Raw genomic sequence first — 21,319 nt, 5'->3', positions numbered from 1 at the left:
TAAACGATTTACCCCATCGCTTAGCATTAGGTAAACGATCGTTTAGAAGATACCACATGATCATCTAGAAAAAACTACTAAATGATTGCATAGTTAAATCCCAATGATCGTTTACCTGGGGCTACATGATTCGACCAACGCTTGGTCTTCTTCTTCGTTGAGATCGCATCGCCATACGCTGAAGCTTCATCACGAACGACTCGAAACACTCAAAACTTTTGAATTACAGACTTGATTGCGATGTTAATTTCGCCCAAAAACATAAGGGCCTTTACAATCAAAACTTTGTAATACCAAAAGCTTTAATAAAACGGCAATTTAAACCCAAAACATTCATCAACGCAACCACAGATGCAGAAACCCACCGCTACTAAAAAATGTATTCAATTCAGATATGTAATTTGGAATATCAGAGAACCTGGCTCTGATACCAATTGAAGGAAATTAGATATGAGATTTCCATGAGCAGCGAAAGAACGATTATTCCAAATCACAATCATGAATGAACAATACATTTACAGTCAACTTCAAACAAACGGTTATGCGATTCATACAGAAATTACAGCATGAAAAATACAAATGCACAAAGATAAAAACTCTACGCACATTTGAAGATGCGTCTCCATGCTTCTTTGCGCACAATGGCTCGAACAACAACAACCTTAAACACTCGATCTACACGACTGCAACACAGCACGAACTCTTCGCACTCGTCCTCAACGATCACCTCGACCACGAACTCCTCAGCAATAGCACGAACGGCCTCCAGAAAACCTCGACGGTGTCGAGTTCAGTATAACACCACCAACAAGGCTACCTTGGTATTCTTGATTTGAGAATCCAGAGGGTGGGCTCTGTTCGGATTTGGTATGAGGCAGACGAAGGAGGAAAACACCGATCGTGTACACGACTGGGCAAGTGGGAGATGGCGGAGACCTATCGTATAGGTCGATGCCCCATCGTTTAAATAAAGCTATACGATCGTCTAGAAAAAGCTATGCGATCGTTTAGCTCATCGTTTAGCTCAGTCTGTCGCTTACAGACTCTTACACGATCGTTTACGTAGGGCAAGCGATCGTCTAGCAAAACTATGCGATCGTTTTAGTAAATATTGAACGATCGTTTAGCTCGCCACTGCACGATCGTTTAGCTCACCTAGCCATCGTTAGAAATCTGTATTTACTTGACGACTATCATGAGATCCTTTTTTTCGCCGAGAGAAGTCTCAAAAACTTTATCAACCTTTTTGTAAAAAATTTCATTTCAAAATAGGAAAACCACTTTCCTTTTAAACTCACGGTACCATGAATCCAATACCACCCACTCATTTGGTTATTAAAGAAAAATAATTAATTATCCAATAATTAATATTATTATAAATATAAATGATAACCAACTTACATACTATATTTATAACCTATAGTTTTAATATTTCATCTCATGAAACATTATAACCATAGTTCTTTTTTTATTCCATGGTACTTAATATAAATTTCATTTACATAAATCCTCCACTAGATGTATCTCATATATCAAATCGATTATATTATATATAATCAAATACCTCTTGTCATTTGAACATTTCAAATCAACACCAAGAACTGATTCTCAACTAAATCCATTGAGCTACCAAGGGGACCTTATGGACCTATAGCTCGAAACTCCAACGGTACTAGTGAATAACTGACTAAAACACTTTAGTCACGGGATCCACCATCCGTTAACTGCCAGGCCACTCCACTAAAGACCGATAGCTGAAACTCTCCTTTCCACAGATATATTATATGTCCATCTTTACCAATCAGTAGTGTGACAACCCTTCACAGATCGCTCGTAAGTACAGCTGGGCCAATAACCGTTATACCCTTGTAGTTACATCTGTCTCCTTAAGTACCACTGATCCCTTCTAATGAACATAAGTCATAGTCCTACTATGACTGAGTCTTCTCTTCCAAAGAGAAGTTGTGGCTACTATGTTCAAGCCCCGGAATCAGCCCTTAAGGAGCAATCTCTCTACTTATCCCTACTTTAGGAAAGAAGTGAATTCCATCTTTTGGATTTAGTTTCCAGCTCCCAAATCAGACAAGTCCTAAAAAAAGGTAGGCATGTTGAGTTGGCAATCTGGTCACTCTCACCCATACTAATCAAAGGACCACCTTCAAAGGCAGGAGTTCCCAAAACACTCAGGATTGAGGTCGTGTCACCTGTGGTCGTTTAGGTGAGATGCAAGTCTCTAGTAAGTATCAATGGTTTATATACAAAGTCTAGTCATCTCGTTCTAGGTCTTATACAAACTCTTTGTTATAGGACACCCCCGCTCGTACATCTCCACATGAATGGTCAGGATCTACTATCTGTAGTAGTTTACAACACTTGCAAACCTCTACAAAGCTGGCCGTATCCGTTAGTGTCATCAGATCAGGTATCCCAACTTAATCCTTATACTATAGACCTATTTAGGTTATCACTTAAGGCATGATCCACTATTATATCACATATACATGCTTAAGTTCACATAAGATAACCAAGAAGCTTTGTTTATTGGATATGAGTAAATGTCATAATAAATAACACTTATTATTCATTGAACAATGTGTATCTTTACAAAACAACGAGACTCCAGGAGAATTAGGAGACCAATCCCAACATAAAGCATTTTGTGGTCCGGTCTTATACAAATTCCTTTGTATAGAATATCCCCGCTCGCATATCTAATACATGAATGGTCAGGATCAGATCATTTGTATTACTTTACAACATGTGTAACATCTACAAAGTGGGCATATTCGTAGTATTACCAAGATAAGGTACTAACCTTATCCATATTCTACAGACCATTTAGGTTATCACTTAAACATGATCCACCTGTATGTCTCCACATACATGTTTAAGTTACAATGATAACCTTGGGTATTAGTTTATTGGTTTGTGTTAATGCAACTAAAATATTCACATATTTCATAGACAAAGTGAATAAAATATCAAGTATTATTAATCACATATAAGTTTGTTCATACAAGGTTTACAAACTATAGAACCCTACGAGATTTAGGGCATCAACTCCAACAGAACCAACAACCCACTTATATGATATGGAGAGAATAAAGGGCAGGAAGTTATTTCTCCCTTTAATTTAAAATAAAATAAAATAAAATAATTTAATTTTAAAATAATTATATTTATATATATATATATAAAACATATATAATAAACTAATAAACTTATATGTTATATCATATATAATATATAACCTATAGTTTTTATATTGCATCAAATACAATATAATCTATAATTTCAATTCTCTCTCACAAATGGCTTTTAATATAAATCACATTTATATTAAATTCAACTATATGAATCCAATTCATATAATTAATATTCGAATCATATTCAAGTATTTATTTCTTCTCATAAATACTTAATATTATAATGCATCAAATACATTATAGTAATTATATCATATATAATTAAAATTAAATTAATTATATCATATATAATTTTCCTCAATTAATTTTAACAATTTAAATTAATCCAAAAACTAATTTTCATTTATTCCCGTTGAGCTACCGAAGGGACCTTATGGACCTGTAGCTTGAAGCTCCAACGGTATGTGAACAATTAATTAAACTCTTTAATTAAATTATTCCCCATCTGTTAGCTGTCGAGCACTCTATTAAAGACCGACAATTGCACTCTCATACTACAAATATATTTCTGTGTCCATTGGATATAACCAATCAACAGTACGATGACCCTTCACAAATTTCTCGTAAGTACAGCTCAGCCAAAATTATCGTTTTGCCCCTATAGTTACATCTAACTCTTTAAGTATCACTGATCCCTTTAATGAACAATAAATCATAGTCCAACTAACCCCTCTCGAGCCAGGAAAGGGTGTGGTGTCACATTTTATGCTCCGGAATCAGCCGTTAAGAGAGCAATTTATCTATTTGCCCCAACATTGATGAAATAGTGGATTCCTTCTTGTGTAGTGTTCTCAGCTTCCCCATCAGACGAATCCCCAAAATGATAGGCTTATTGAATAGGTGATCTGGCCACTCTCACCCATACAAATCAAAGAACCGCCCTCATGGGCAGGAGTTCACAATTCACTCAAGATTCAGGTCATGTTATCTATGGCCATCCTGGTGAAATGTAAATCTCTATTATGAATGACATTATATAATGAGACTAAACATTTTGTGGTTCGGTCTTATACAAACTTCTTTGTGTAGAATATCCCCGCTCACATGTCTCACATGAATGATCAGGATTAGATCATTTTAAGCACTTTACAATAATTGTAAAATCTACAAAGTGGGTCATACTCGTAGTGTCACTAGGATAAGGTATCTAGTTGTATCCATGTACTACAGACCATTTAGGTTATCACTTAAATAGATCCACCCGTATGTCTCTACATACATGTTTAAGCTACAAGATAATCTTTGATGTTAGTTTATTGATTTGTGGTTAATGCAACTAATTTTTAAAATAAAACATCACATATTTTATTACATAAATAAAATATTTATACATTACAATTATAAACTATAAGACCCTACGAGATTTAGGACATCAACCCCAACACAACTACACCAACCCTCCCTCCCTCCCTTATTTACTGCTTTAACCGAAAATGAGTTTCAAGGAACTAATCTTTCATGCTTTCCTGTGGTTTGACCCAGACCTACTGCTTGTGCTACTAGTTAGTATAAGTTGTTAGTTTGTGAGATTATAAATATTATTTGATAGGTGAAGGGAGGGTTTACGACAACAACTCTTTCGGTTCTATCAAATTGGTGTCCTTGTCAGGGAAGCCAATTAGTTTCACTTAGTTAATCTTTAGTTAATGTCTTTTTTTTGCTTTGATTTATTTTCTTTTTATGTCAATTAGGCATGGTTGGATTTCCAAATTGATCTTGGACGTTTGAAAGTCAAGTTGCAGGTCTTGACGGTGAGGTAAGTGGGCTTTGTTTCCAAATTACCAAGTTAGCTTCTTTGGTTGGCCATGTGATGAAAAGGAGTTCGCAATAAGTAGAGGTGTGTAGAGTTGCCTACTCGAGGGGCGCGCCCTATGCAAGCATGCCCGAGGTTGCAGTGGAACCTAGCATCGCTAGGATTCGCCGAGGAGGAGTATTATGATTATTTGGATAACGAATCTCACTGTCGTAGGTGGGAGGAGTACTTTTACTATAGATACTCAACAGAGCTTGGACAGTTAAGATTTCACATCACTCCACCTGTCGACTCATGCTCAGTCTTCTAGTTCAGGTAAGTCTTTAGAGATTTTAGTTATGGAGCTTGCTGACAATACTTTTGAGTTTTAACAAGACAACCTCTATAGGCAGTAGGAGTTTAAGCACTTTCAGCAGGAAAGTCTTTACCCTGAGGTGGAGACTAAAACTTATTTGCAAAGTCTGAGTGACCTTGTTACTCAGCTTGCAAATTCAATTAGAAGGCCAGACGAGCCGATGTCAGACCATGTCAACTCGATGGAGGAGGAAGAGTTACTTTCATGTGATTTGTCCCCAAGTATGACTTTGGAGTTTCTACTTTCTGAACTTGCTAATAGTTCTCTTCAGTCCCTATGTTGCCCAACTGATGGAGGTCGTGCAGAGAATGGAGGGCCAACTAGAACAGCCCAGTACCTTGGAGGCAAAATTTCTCACGAGTGTTATTTATCTAGTGATGACGAGGATATACTTGCCAATTTGTGAAGCTAAGGAGGATCTAGAGCGTAAATCCAAAACATCCAGGTGATGGAGTTAAAGGTGAAAGACCTCACCATGTTCTAACTCCTGGTATTTCATATACTTTTTAACTATCCTTCTTTAGTTCTATCGAATCTATTGAGTCTTTTTATTTCTTTCGACTCTTTTGGATCATTTGAGTCTTTTGATTCTTTCTTTTTCCCCTTTTTGCCTAATTAAAAAGAAAATACAAACTCGCCCTATCTAGTTCTCTTCAAAGATGAAGAGTCTTATAGCCTTACTAGGCTATATTAACTCATCTAAAGAAGAAAGCAGATAAATACAAGAATTTCTTTGTGCCTTGACAGAAGACAGGTCATGTCGAGCAACCGACATTAAAAATTTACGCTTCCTGAAGGCAATTAGGTGTTAAATTTTATTGCTTTCATAGCTTAGCTTCTTCTTTTTCTTTTGTAGAGATTAATTCAAGCGCGAGCCCTCTTACTTCATCCCAAAGACTTCGTGCTCGAAAACGTAACCAGGAGAGGTTTTCTATTCCCTTAACTCTTTTATTTTATTGGACTTAGATTAGAGATACATTGGGGACAATGTATCATTTTCAGTTCGAGGTGGGGTATGTTATGATAGCTTGGGATCCTTAAGCATTATGCTCGGATAATGTTTGTGTGCTTGAATTGCTTGCTTGCTCATTTGCTTGGTTGTTTATGATGATGAGTTGATGACACACCCTCTTTATGATTAGACTTGAATGAGATGATGTTTGAAGATTTAATCATGATTTTTAGTTCGTTTTAAAAAAAAATCTTATCTCTCATACATCTTTAGGTCTTTTTTCTAACGAAATTAGGTCTTGCATGCTTAAAATTGTATTATTTGGCTTGATTTTTGTTGTCATACCGAAAAGCCTAGGTAATAGGTGTTAAGTAACTGAAAGCTCAACCTAGTAACGCATGCCTAAGCTTTGTGCCTAACTCTTGTTTTGTATTGTAAAAGCCAAGTGTAGAGTAAATAAAAGAAAGTTTGTAAAAAAAAAAACATGTTGTAGAGTAAAAGCAAGTTTATACGTTATTTTTTAAGGGGATCACTCCTCTTTCTTAAGGTTACGATTAACCTGGGGCAGCTATGACACCCGTAATTTCCCTCTGGGCTAAAGTATCCCTGAGGAATGAGTAAGTTTCAGCACCTTGCTAGGAGACGTTGCTCGTAGTTGAATGTCTTTCACGTAACCCATGTGGGCAAGCCAAAACGAAGGTAGTGTGTCTAGATAAGGTCTTCTCTTTTGTGTAAAGTAAGAAAAATGAGAAAGAGACAAAAATAGAATCAAAGTTTGGTTCTCTTAAGTGTGCCATTGCATTGTTGAGTCTAGGAAGTTTAATTCTTGAGCTTCCGAGCCAGAGTAGGGAGAAAACGAATTGAGCTCATAAAATCATTCTGAGTTGTGTAAGTTTAATTGGTAGGGATTTGGACTCATTATTGCATGATAGATTTAGAATCATTCTTAAAATGTGCTTCATTGATTGATTGTGATTGAATATCATTTTTTTATTGCAAATCTTATCTTAGGAGACAGTTGAGACTAGAATAACGACTCTTGTAATTGAGCAAGCATATTTTTGTGTGAATGTGTGATTCTACCTAGCTCAAGAACGATAAAAAATTAAGTTGGGGGTGTTTGATAGCACCAAAAATGTGTTATCTCGTTTTTCTTAGTTCAATATCGTTACTGTTTTTATTTTGTTTATTTAGTGTTTTTACAGGTTTTGGGTACCTAGGAGACAGAATCAACCATTAAGAGTTGTATAGGGTTAATTTGGAGCAATCATGAATTAAATTGAGCATCCGGGTTTCAAAGGAGGAAAATGACGCTCAAAGGCAGAAAGCACCACTTTGTTGCAGCACCATGACGCTCCTGTCCCATCAAGACGCGCATGCAATAGCATCGTAGCGCTACTACGACTGAATAAATATTGTTCTTCGATTTTAAGACAAGATTTCAACCTCCCATTCAGCTCCCAGCCGAATTTCTTCCCCTTTTCTCTCTTCTACTTATACTTTTCTTCCTTTCCTCTCATATATTTGATAAAGATGATGTCGGGATCTTGTCTTCTCCATCCCTATAGAAAGGTAAATCTAGTTATTTCTTAGTTTAGAGGATTTGGTGAAACCTTTGTAATTTTGGGAGCTTTTGAGATTATGCTGAATATTTCTTATTTATAGGTTTCATTTTGATTCTATTGTTTATGAATGACATGATTTTGTTATTGATTGGCAACCAATGTCTTATTATACGACTTGAATGTTTTTTAATTAACTTACAATATGTGACATGTAATTGTGGGTTAATCTTTGATAAATAATAGGTTAGATAGGCTTGCATTTTTGTTGTCTATAATAAAGAGTATTGTTCCTATTGACCTAGGAAAAATCATACTGAATATTTCATTAGGTGATGGAAGTTAAATGTTCATCCTAGTGCAAGCCCTAGAGTATGATGTGGTTAGTTAATTATGTTTAGTATGGATTCATCTAAGCATTCTTAGCTAATTAGGTATTTAGGACCATTGGTTGGATGTCTAATCAATTAGGCTAGACATAGGCAAGAAGGTTAAGGCATATGTTGATAATTCGATGATCTACATTGCATTAGGCTACTCCATTTCTCTAAACTTAGATGTCTTGATTAATTGCATTTCTATCATTTACTTTCTTGCATTAAATTTTCTATGCATTTCAAACTCAATCTACACTAACCCCCCTCCCCTCCCCCCATTTATTGCTTTAACTAAAAATGGACTTCGAGGAATCGATCTTCCGTGTTTCCTATGGTTCGACCTGAACTTACCACTTGTGCTACTAGTTAGTTTAAGTTGTTAGTTTGCGAGATTATAAATATTATTTGATAGGCGGAGAGAGGGTTTACGATACCCACTCTTTTGGTTTTATCAAAATACCATTTTGATCCTTATATTTGTTCAATTTTAGTCTTAGTATTTTCAATTGTTCAATTTTGTCCATACTTTCAATAAAATGCATCATTGCTAGTTTAGTGTTGACTTTTTTTAAAAAAAAAAAAAATTGTTATCTTTTAGCATTTTTACTATAAATTTTGCAAACATATTCACATATTGTTTTTTCTTGCATGAAAATTATTATTATTATCTAATTAATTTCAAAATTAACACATTTAAGTTTTATTGAAAATACAGGGACTAAAATTATAAATTCTTTAAAATATAAGACCAAAATGATATTTTAACCTTCTATTTTTCTTTTAGATTTCTCAATTTTCATTCTCTCATGAAATATTTTTGTTAAATAAAAAATGTAGACATTAAATTAGGTGTTGTATCTATTTATTCTTTAAACTTTAACAAAATTAAACTATGTTTCTAAACTTTGAATCAAACTGTGATTAAATAAGGACGATATTTTCTCTATTAATTTCATGACTAAGGAACCGTTTGGATTAACTAGAAAAAAATGTTTTTCAAAAAAATCATAAATCTAAACTCTTTTGATAAAAATAGTTTAAAATACATTTAGAAATTAATTCAAAAACTATTTTGAGTGGTTATCAAATACTTCAAACGTTTCTAAAATGACTTATTTTTAAAATTACACACTTCAAAAATTGAATCAAACACACCCTAAAAATTCTTGTGGTCCACTTCTAAATTTTTATCAAAGTTCTTTTTGACAACTCGAGGGAAAAAAAAAAATTCTTCTTCTTTCACTCTCCCTTCAATAAAAAATTGAGTGATATTCATTTGGGAAGTATTATTCATTAAATAAGAAGGCAAATCTGTTGGACAATAGTTGGGTTTTATTTGTTTGGGTTGTATTAACATAATTTGTAAACAAATAGTATAAGAAATTAGGAATTTCTTTTTTCAATACAACCAAGTGTGAGAATGAAAGATCGAATTTCTAAGTTAACAAGATGAAGTATATGTCATTATCATTGAACTTAGTTTATTTTGGCAAGAAAGTAGGAAGTTAAACCAAGAAAAATAACATGGTTTATGAAAAATATTCAGGATGTGTTTGGTACATGATAAAAGTAGAGAGTTGAATTGAGTTGAGTTGGCAATTATTATCTGGAGAGTTAAATTATCTGGGGAGTTAAATTGTCTATGTTTGTTTGTAGAGTTGAATTGAGTTGGTAATTATTGTCTGTGTTTGTTGTGCAGAGTTGATTTGGGATGAGATTAGTTATATTTTTTTTTGTTTACTTTTTATTTCATTCTTTTATTTTTTAGTTTTATGCTTTGCTATTGTTAATTAATTTTCAAATATACACGTATTTTCTCAAATCATTTATGATATAAACTGGATAATCTCAACTTTCTTCTCAATTTGTAGAACATAATAAATTATTTTTCATATATTCTTTTAAAAAACTGTAATAATTCTAATTCTCTTCAATCTGTAAAACATACCAACAAAATAAATTTCATATTGTTGCTCAATTAATTAGTATATTGTATATTGTATGTATATATATTAAAGATAATTATCCTAATTACTAATTGATATATTGTATATATATATATATATTGAATCTTGCTAACTTAACATTATTATTTCATATATCATACAGTTTATTTTTATATAATATGGATAGTATATTTGGAATTGAAATTGTATATAGGATTACCTTTCATTTGATTATGATGGTGAGAATGTGATGTAGTACAGTAACATTTTTCATAAGATCACAAAAATAATATGAACCAAATCATAACATAAGATAAGACCAAATCATAACATAAGATAAGATCGGTCCTTGGAAGAAATTCAACAAAAAAATGAACCAAATCATCATATCAATTTTTTGTAAAACTAAAAAGTAAGCGGCGAAGATGAGGAAAGAGAGAAGAAAATGAAAATATCACTGATTTTTAGAGAAGAAAATGAAAATTTCACTGATTTTTAGGATTAGTTTTGAGTGAGTAAAAAATGTGGTTTTAATAACCCAATGTTATTCTTTATAGGCTTAACAAATATGATGTACATGTAATTGGCTGCTAAGTAGGTTTATGTCATTAATAGTATTTATTTGTCATGGGGACTGCATATAATTATAGCTTAGAGCATAAGTAAAACTTCTAGAAATTTAGAACCTAAATTTATATAACAATCAAAATTGAGAGATTAAGCACTATTTTAATTTCTCAACTTCCAAACGTTTCTAATTTGCTACAGATAATTGAATATTCAAAAATCTATTATACATGAACAAAAAGTTAATTATTATATATGCACTATAACATTAAAAACAAAAAACAAAACAAAACAAAAAAACAAAAACTTATTTAATAAAAACCAAAATTATAAATGTGAACATAATATCGATAATAAAAATGACTTTTCCAAAATACTTTTGTGCTTTTTAAACAAGTTAAAAAATTTTGTTAACTATATTCTATTTACATTTGTTTCATAAATCTTTTCTACGATAGCAAACCACGAAACTCAATACATGGTAAACAACATATTTTCTTAGTAATATTTTCGAACTACATCCATAAAAGCCGCTGATTTCTGATTTCTTTTTCATTACCAAAGTCAAAAAAGACTCACGTCCTGCAACAGCCTAAAAGAAAGGCTGGCCAATACGGTTTAAGACAATACACAATTTTGACTTGAAGCATCCCCCCAACTCATGTCTTTGGGTTATTTCTATTGGCAAAATCAGTTTTTTTTCTTTTCTTTTTTTTTTCCTTTTTTTCCCTCGGTGAGAACTTGGAATCACAATATTCTCAGTACAGGAACAAATTCATTGCGGGCGACAATCCTACTTCTCGACCGAGCTTATTTGCTGTCGAGCTTGCCGGTTACAATTTTCAAAATTTTTTACCAGACGAGCACATTTCAAAATCTCATTGGGATGATCTTTATAGCATTGAAAGCAAGCTTGGCTCTCGGCCAAGCATGGCATAGGCTTCTGGTAAGGAAGTTTGAACTCCTTGTCATGGAGGTCTTTTGCCCTTTGAGTAACTTCCTTCAGCATGTTATCCTCCTGCTTCTGCAACTTCTCCACGACCCTTTCACTCTCTTGCAGGACAGATCGGATTGCGTCTAGCTCTGGATTGGCAGAATGAACCGGAGGAATTATAGGAAGGAAGAGCGGAGGAGGTTGGTTTGGCCATCCATCACTTGTGCTTCCCTTGAGCATTCCAGAATCATCAGATGTATGTTTCTGATCAACCTTTATTTGGGGCTTTTTACTCTCTTGGGGTACCTTGGATCTATTTCTTCTCGGTTTTCGTTTCGGTTTTTCAGTATCATCAATTAACATATTAACAAGGTTTGAACTAATCTGAATGGAAAAATCACCCATTATGCTCCTAGGCAGACTACCTGAAAGGCACGACAGATGTCATATTATAATCAAGTTACAAACATGTATAATAAAGCCAAAAAAAGTTGCATGACAATACACTAGTAGGAGAAAAGAAAGTCCAAACTTCAGATAATATCCAATCATCCTATAATATCGAATCTCCATTAACATATCAGGGATGTAACAGTTCCGGGCTGATTGTCTCCACAGTGATCAATCTCGAAAACAATAAAAGCACATAAATTATCTCTCTCTTCTCTTTCTCTAAGGAAATCAACAATTTGCTACAGGTCCTACAACTGTGTCCCTTTTTGCAAAGGAAAAAGAGTTGTAACACCTCCCACTTCCCACTAATGCCTGAGTATCACAATATGTGCAAGGGTTCAAATTTCAATCCAGCAAGATATTCATCAACATTACAAGGACATCGGCAAATAAACAATTATGGTGTTCCTTCAAACCAAAGCGTATAATGTATCCAACATAGGCAAATAAACAATAATATGACGTTTGAAGTGTATGTATGAACCAACTGACCTATACTTATCGTATCTTTCTCAAAAAAACAAAAAAGAAGTGTATGTAAAGAATCAGACAAAGTATCAAATGCTCATTAAGCACTTTAGACATGTGGTGGACACTTGTTGAACATAGTAATGATATGTTCAGAGCATTTGTTAAACAAAGTACACATGACACAACTGTGAACTTTCGCCAAACAAATTGTGTGTCCTAACTCCTAATGTGAATGATGCATCTTGACCACGTGCCATGTTTGAGTCTAAGTCCACGTTCTTGGAAGTTGGATTCAAACTAAATGCTAATATCTTTTAAAAGTTTTACAACCATATTCGTTTTTTATCAATCACAAACACAATAATTACACGTATAGAGATACAAGGAAAGGACAAAGAAAGGTCTATAAATAATATCCTCCAGCTTAATGTTCTATCATCAAAAACATTATTAATGAATAAAGAAAATGACTAATTTCTAAGTGGACCATTGCAAATTACTAGTATTCAACCAAAGCCTAAAAAAGAAGAACACAGAGAGAGATTGGACCCAGAATACATAGAAGACTTATATCAGAGTTGATAAACTACCAAAGCCTCTAGAAGAAAAGAAAAATAAGGAGGTCTGAGAAATTATTAAAACCGTAGCCAAAAGGATAAAGAAAACTATTCCTGTCTGCCTATTCCAATGTAAGCATGAATACCAAATAGAGAATTATATAAAGACCAATTAATGTATTTTCAGGAGAACTGCAGGACCTATGAAAATCAATTCATATAGAGTACTTGTCCGGTAGCTGAAAATCAATATTTTATAGTAGACATTTTAACGATTAAGTTATTAACTTGGTGCAGGACAATTTTCTTTTCATGTTGACTCTCAAATCTAATATACAAATGAACAATCACATTGTTTCCCAATTTGGATCACAAGGATCCAACAGCAACCTCAATCCTTCATGATTGAACTCATTCCCTCTAAACTATTTATATAATACCCATGACCCTAATTAACCACTAGGACCAACCAATGATGGTTTAAATATACACATTAACAAACATGCCAAGCATAAAGAGGATACTGAGTGAAACGAAATCTGATTAGAAACCAACATCCAAAAAAACAGATGCACTCTCAAAGTACATCTAAATATATCATAAAATTACAGACCACACCCTGTTGTCCACATAATCTACAATAGAGTAAGCATTGATGATTGAGCAATGTAGTAATCAAATTGGACATCAGAGGGCTCCACAAGTAGAGGGAAAACTTAAGCTAATAAACACTACTCCCACCCATAAGTTTCTATGTTTTCCACTTTCTATTAACCTTGTCAAAATTTTCACTTGTTTTTGTTTTTTGAATTAGACTAAGAATTCAAGTGAAAACAAACAAAAATTAAATGGGGCCTAAATCATCCCATTCTACAAACCCACTAAGCAAACTCGAATTCGCCTTAAACGGAAGAAACCCACCAGCAGAAATCGGCAATTGGAAAATGGAAGGTCTTAAAATGAAATCGAGAAAGCACAGTAGATTAAAGATATACAAAATCTTCAAAATGGATCCCAAAACAATGGCGTAAACATTAGGGCAACCAAGAGAAGGAAGACCGATGAATTCAATTCTAGAAAATGGGGGAAAGAAACGACGATTGATTATCAGATGAAAGGAAAAGTAACAAAAATGAAATGCTTACCGGTGACAAGCACGGCTCCGTCTGCAGCAGATTCAAAGCTGGAATGTGGAGAAAGCAAGCCCTAGTGTAAAGCTTTCTGTATAAAGGAACACAATATAGAAATAATCGTGGTTAACTGCAAGCAAATTTAATAACTAACGACCTTTACTCTAATTTTTTTTTCTTTCTAAATTACGTTTTTATCCCTCGAGATTCGACTTGGTTTGGTTTTGAGCCTGGTTTAAAATGTGATTCGACTCAAGTGTCCAAGGCAAGGTTATGTCTATGTATATCCAAGTCAATTTTAACAGAATTTCGATAGAAATACCGATAGAATGTACCGATATTTTAGAAAATATTATAAAAATAAAAAATAAATTTAAATTAGTAAATAAATATTTTATTATTTTGTATGAGTTAATAGTATCTATAATTTATATTATATTTACAACATTCATATTTTGTTGTTTATTTTCTTATATCTTGTTTATTTTTCCACCAACCCTCGTGTAGACGTTTTTAAACGTTAATGAAAAAGTCGGCATGTCGACGAAAATTTTGTATTTTGGTCGTAGTCTCATAGGGCATGTTTTGATTCTCAAATGGTTAAAAACTTGAATTATTTTTATCATTTACAAATCACTCTAGAACATATTTTTAATCCTTCAACCCCAATCTTAATCATATGAAAATTGCATTTAAAAGTATAATATTAAATAGTAAATTAATTTTGAGTAATTAAAGGCGTCTTTCGTATTTATTTTGAATGAAAAATTGTAATTTCAAAATCACTTTCAAACATGCACGTAGTCTAAATATAGATATTGATGATTATTGTTTTAAAAATATAAATTTTGAAGAAATTATATATATAAGACATTTTTAAAATTCAAGGATTTTTTTTTACACAAGATTAAAATTTTGAAATCCGTTAAATAATTTTATTTTAAATGACAAAACTGTTAAAAATATTTATAAATATAGTAAAAACAAATGTCTATTATGATGAAAATAGATAGTAGTCTATCGCGGTCTATCACAACTGGACAGTAAAATTTTGCTATTATATATTTTAGTTCAGTTTGTTATATTTGAAAACGGCCCTTAATTTTTTTATATATTTAATTTGAAAATTCATGAATTAACTCATAATTTAACCTTAATTTAAATTTGCTCTCCGTTGGTCTAAATAATGGAATTTGCTTAATTAATCCTTTCCCAAATTTAGAATACAAATAATATTTTGTTTCATCTTATTAATCAATTACATTAGTTAGCCTTTTCAAAAGGAAAGAAAAACATTAATTTGCATATGATATGTACATCCTTTTAGGAACTTCAAATGTAATATTAAAATAATATCCCATAAATAAATGAAGAATTATGAGCCTGGAATTAATAAAATGGAGTTTGAATATTATAACTCAAATGTAATACAAAGAGTATTACACATTATTGTATATTGAAAGTGAACAAATTACCCAAGACTATTAGACCATAACTCCAATCAAATAAATATTGTGGTAAAGGGACCAAACATACTAATAAGACAATTCAACAAATCTTTTTCAAATACGAAACATTTCACACTCGCTCTAATCTTTAAAATATATAGAAAATTTATCAGATGTTATCTACTCGAATACATTCAATTAAATTATGTCCGATATCGTGAGATCCTAGTAAAAGACTAGAGGGGCCAAAAACAAGAGCATAGATGTAAATCCAGTCGATACAAGTTTTTCTGCATCATTTCCAGGAACTGTTCCAAAAAAAGGTAACAAAATATTAGTTCATAACCAAGAAGCGTATAGAACAAAATCAAGTGTGAATGTTTCAAAATGTTTCCAAAGGTATAATAATCATATCTATTTCAAACCACTTCTTACTTGGGGAAATAATAGTAACTTTTTTATATATTTTTTTAAATGGAGATTTTCAAAAATAGAAAAATTATTTATACAAAATACAAAAATTTTAATTTTAATTATTATTATTATTATCATCATCATCATCTTTGAAAATTTTCCATTTTTAAATTAATAGTAATTTTTATATAAGTCCAACTTGAAAGTTTATTTAATATAGCTTTATGAGTGATTGTATATAATCCAAAGTGTTTCTTTTTTTTAAAATAAAAACAATAATAATAAATTAAAACTGTCTATTTTTTGAAAGGGACAACCATAAGGATAGATTATCTAAAACTAGCTTTAGAATGATTAACTAAAATTCTTTCAAATATGTAGCAGATAGATCGTGATAGACTATTATCTGTATCTATCTGTATAGTCTATCGGGGTCTATCATGGTCTATCGTAAATAGATTGTGATAATTTTACTATTATTTATAAATATTTCCACAATTTTTTCATTTAAAATAATTTCCCTGAAAACAACCCTAAAAGAAATTATAATTATTAATAAACAATTACTTGAGAAAACATTATAGAAAAATCTAAAAACTACAAAAGAATATCTATTTCCTTTTTTTTTAGTATAGTTAGGAGCTGGAGAATTCGAATCTCGTAGTTATTAACACATTCGTATGTCAATTGAGTTAGGCTCGATTTGACAAAAATATTTATTTCTTGTTGATACTTTTGAAAATACACTATTTTATAAAGAAATGCATTACAATTTTAAAAATAATAATAAAATATTTAAAGGTAAGAAAGTTGTTGGGAATTTCATTTTAAAATTCATATTAGATGGGGGTATAGCCTTAATAAAAGGTGGGAAGAAACTATTTTCATTGACTTCTCTATTAATGTGAAAAACCATAAGAAAGTAGGCCCCATGTTTAGTTTGCTTTAAACAATCAATAAATTTTCTATTTAGACTCACAATACAATGAAAGAAAAAAAAAGGCGGGTTTCACATTAAGTTTAATATTCCAATAATCCCTTAATTTCTCTCTTTGAAAAAAAAAAATCCCATCGAGTGAATTTCTCCATTTGATTTTTTTTCCCTCAAAAGAAAGTTGAAAGAGTTTTTTTTTTTCTTTTCTTTTTTTCTTTTAATTGAAAGACTAACTAAAGTATAGTTTCTAAGAGAATCAAAATCTGTTTTGTGCTTTAGGATAACACTTAGAAGTGAGTTTTAAACAAAACTATATAATCTAATATTTTTTTTCAACGACGTTTAAAAATAAACTTATTAATAAGATTTCCAACGATATTTTCAAAATTGAAGATTTTGTAACAGGTAAAAATTGGAAACTTTATTGACAATTTGTCTTAAATGTGATTATTTTGGGAAAAAAAACTCACTAACAATTGTTTGTGCATCATGCTAAATGTTATTAGTGTAATTGATTCTTTTTATAATTATTTATTATTTTTTGAAAAAATAACAGTGGTAAAGTTATGGTATTTTTAATATCAAAACTCATTTTTTTAAAAATTGTTTTAAATGTTAATAAATGTTAATGAGTTTCTTTATATTAAAAGATAACATTTAAACTAAACATTGTTATACATCTACAATAAATTTTAATGATTTTAGAAAAACAAAATTTAAAAATAAAAGTGTTTATTGTTAATGATTTTTTTATAAAATAAAAACAATAACATTTAAAACAAATTGGTTAATGTTTTTGTCAATGAATTCTTTTGCTTTTTTTTTTTTTAGTAAAAATAACATAAAGGAGCCCTAAAAAATAAAATGGTTTTCAAATATAGGAAAATGAGTAAATTTATTTGAAATATCATTGTTTATCAATGATAGATAATAATAAAAAGTGATATTTTATCATATTTGTAAATATTTCTAATAACTTTACCATTTAAAACAATTATCCTAAGAAAGAACTATATATATGAAAAAAAACAAACAAATAAAAAAAATAGAAAGAGATGCGTAAAAGAAAGTGTTTGGATTCCACTCTTCCACAAAAAGAAAAGAGAGAAAAAAAAGTGATTAAAAAATGGAGATGTTCAAAAATAGAAAAATAAATGAAATTAATTACACAAAATAACATTATTTAATCTTCTTTATAGAGACTGATAAAAGTCTATTAGTATTTATCAATGATAGAAACTAATAGAAATCTATCGATATCTATCAATAATAGAAACAAATAGAAATCTATCGACGGTACTATGTGATAGATACTGATTGAAGTTTATCCATATATATCAGTATATATATATTTTTTTGTTATTTCTATAAATAATTTAACATGTTTTTTATTTGTGAAAAAAATCCTAAAAAATAAATAAAGAGACGGGGACACATCCCATTTGATTAAGAAAAAGCTCCAGGACAATATAATTTTTGTATACAAGAAATTAGGAGTATAGAACTTAGATACAGTCTCAACTATTGCCCTCTTTTCAATTTACAAAATTGCTCTAACTCATTAACTTCAACGGAAGAAAAATCCTTTTTCCTTAAAATTTTATCAGTTTCATATTTATCCTATATAATTCATTGAATGCGTAAGAAAAGTATATTTTGGACAATGTTTTGAGAGTGTACACATCACAGAGTTAAATTGCAACAAAATTAAAAAAAATTTAAGATTTAAGATTAAATTATTAAGAATTAAAACTGATATAACTTAATTCATTGAAAATGAAATAGATAGTTTGGAATTAAATTGTGAATTTAACCTAAATTTTTAAAACTTTTTGCTTTCTTAAGGTAGATTATTTAAAGAAATTAAACTATCCAAAAGATATAATATTACCTCTTAATATTCATCAACATTTTAAAACTATCTTTAAAATAAAAAAATAGAATTTTGAAAGAAAAAAAAACAAAACTTAAAAATATATGACAATAACTTAAAAGGATGTTGTGATACAAAGTTTCTTCAAAATTATTAATAATTTCTACTCTAAAAGATTTTTTTTTTTTTTGAACATTTACGAAAATCTAGGAATAATATTGTTAATTTTAAAAGTCTTGTGACTACTCTTTAAATAAAGGACAAAATTCAATTATAATTTTCATAATTGATTTTTTTTCCCTTTAAGAAACTCAACTACTGAAGGTCAAGGTCAAGTTTGGTGGGAAGATGAACACCATTAAATTTATGGAGAGAAAAAATCCAGCTGCCATAAACGTGAAATATTTAATTAAAAAAAAAAGCAACGAAATTGAAAAGGAAAAAAATAGAAAGTGAAAGGACGAAAATAGCCTTACGAGATTGTTCAACTCAAAAAAACCGTACGAGTTCGAAAATTTTACCTGCCGGTGGTGATGGAGCACCTTGCTGCGGAGCCGGAGCACCCGCTGTATTCATCAACGGCGAGCCAAAAACAAAATCAATGAATAATCAGTCACAGAACCAAATCAAACGATGAGAAGAAGATCAAAATCGAACGAAATTTCAAATTTCCTTCAGAATCTAGAAGAAATTTGAGTTGATCTTACTTTTGCATTTGGAGAGTTCGACAGGGACGCCGCAGGCTTTAGTGAGATGGAGAGCGTCGGAGACATTAACGCCGATCGACGATAAGAAATCCGGCGAGGAGTAGAGGTTGCAGAGGCACTCAAGCTGCGTCGCCACCGCTTCCTTGATCGGATCACAGCACGTCGCCGGGGGATTATTGGACTTCAGGAAATCCGCACATGGAACTAGCTTCGAAGCACAGTCCGGCAACTGCGCCTCCACGAAGCTGACGGCCACCAGTACAACCACCACCGCGACGACTGCGACGGCGACGGAAACCTCACTGCGAGCCATTTTATTAAGCGACGGTTTTTGTGTTCGGAGTTTGTGAATTTTTCGGAGTTTATAAATAGAAATGGAAAAAGCAAAATTTATTCCTAATTTACAGATGTGTGAAATTGACTTGCTTGTGGGAAATGAAACGGAATGCTCACACGATTTATTAGAGCGTGTACTCCACGTTCTTTTCATGATTTTTTGCCTGTTGGATGGATTGTGATAATGGAATATAATTAGGATTATTAAAAGTTAATTGAATATTAGAATGCTCGAATAATCGAAGGAAGAAAAAAATGAGATTGTGAAACATGAAAGGGTAGGAAAGAAGATTGAGTTAAAAACGTAGGAGCAGAATGAGTTTGATCTTACAAATCAAGTAAAGAAACGTTTAATTTTGGATTACATCGTCACAATACAAACTCGTTCAATTATGAATCCTCAGACTAAGGGTGTTCAATTGACTTAACAACCCTAACAATCGGACTATCCAATCTAAAATATAAGGGTTAGGTTGAGTTAGTTTTGTTCTTAACTTGGGTTAAGTTAAAAATTTTTTATTTTTGTTATATTGGATTGCAGGTTGGCTAAAACAAGATTTGGGTTGACTCAACCCAACCCGAATTATATAAATATATTTCTATTTGTTTAAAGTTTGATTACTTTATATTGATAAATTCATGAATTTTTAATATTTTTCTTTTAAAATTGTTATGGTATTTGTTTATGTTTAAAGTTTGTAATAAATATCAAATATATTTGGTATTTAACATTTGTATTTTATGAGATTTTAGGCCCCGTTTGGTAACCATTTTATTTTTGAAAATTAAGCCTATATCATCTACATTTCTTACCATGATTTACATCTTTTTTGTAAGTATAATGATTAAATTCTTAGCCAAATTTTTTATTAAAAAAAAAAAAACAAAACAAAAAAAAAACTTTGAGCTGTTTTTTTAGTTCTAAAAAATTGACTTGATTTTTTAAACTATTGGTGATTAGTAGATAACAAATGAAGAAATTTGGAAGTGATAGCTATTGTCTATAGGCTTATTTAAAAAAAAAAAAATTAGTTATTAGCTATATGTCATAGACGAATTTACATATTTTTAATTATAAAGAAAAACATAAGGTGTAACACGACAATCTAACTTATTCAACTCGAAATTTAAGAATTTGATTGAATTGGGTTAAAAACTTTATTTTACTCTTTTGAATCGTAAATCTAACTAAACTAAATTTTCGAGTTGGTCTCGAAAACATTTTGGATCAACCCAGCCTCTTAGTCGCATGTCCCCGACGTATTTAAGACGCCGTTGTACCTAATTCCCTCATCTCATTTCCTTCACTATAATTAATGGCGAGAAAATATAAATAAATTCCTT

At 31.3% G+C, this 21,319-nt stretch overlaps 2 protein-coding genes across 2 annotated transcripts; both read right to left on the bottom strand.

The window, feature by feature from the left end:
* Positions 1-11,225: 11,225 nt before the first annotated feature.
* LOC120069208 lies at positions 11,226-14,433 on the bottom strand. Its single transcript, XM_039020905.1, has 2 exons — positions 14,279-14,433; positions 11,226-12,077 (listed from the first exon to the last, which is right to left on the bottom strand). The coding sequence occupies exon 2, from the start codon at positions 12,055-12,057 to the stop codon at positions 11,512-11,514; it is 546 nt and encodes a 181-aa protein (XP_038876833.1). The 5' UTR covers positions 12,058-12,077; positions 14,279-14,433; the 3' UTR covers positions 11,226-11,511.
* Positions 14,434-15,674: 1,241 nt separating this feature from the next.
* LOC120069209 (non-specific lipid transfer protein GPI-anchored 8) lies at positions 15,675-20,006 on the bottom strand. The gene is made up of 3 exons (XM_039020906.1): positions 19,640-20,006; positions 19,454-19,498; positions 15,675-16,019 (listed from the first exon to the last, which is right to left on the bottom strand). The coding sequence occupies exons 1-3, from the start codon at positions 19,950-19,952 to the stop codon at positions 15,937-15,939; spliced, it is 441 nt and encodes a 146-aa protein (XP_038876834.1). The 5' UTR covers positions 19,953-20,006; the 3' UTR covers positions 15,675-15,936.
* Between the last annotated feature and the right edge of the window lie 1,313 nt (positions 20,007-21,319).

This window comes from Benincasa hispida, unplaced genomic scaffold (genome assembly GCF_009727055.1).
Source record: "Benincasa hispida cultivar B227 unplaced genomic scaffold, ASM972705v1 Contig285, whole genome shotgun sequence".
Classification (NCBI taxonomy): domain Eukaryota; kingdom Viridiplantae; phylum Streptophyta; class Magnoliopsida; order Cucurbitales; family Cucurbitaceae; genus Benincasa; species Benincasa hispida.
The sequence above is the reverse complement of the archived record's forward strand: the minus strand, read 5'-3'. Positions and strand labels throughout refer to the sequence as shown.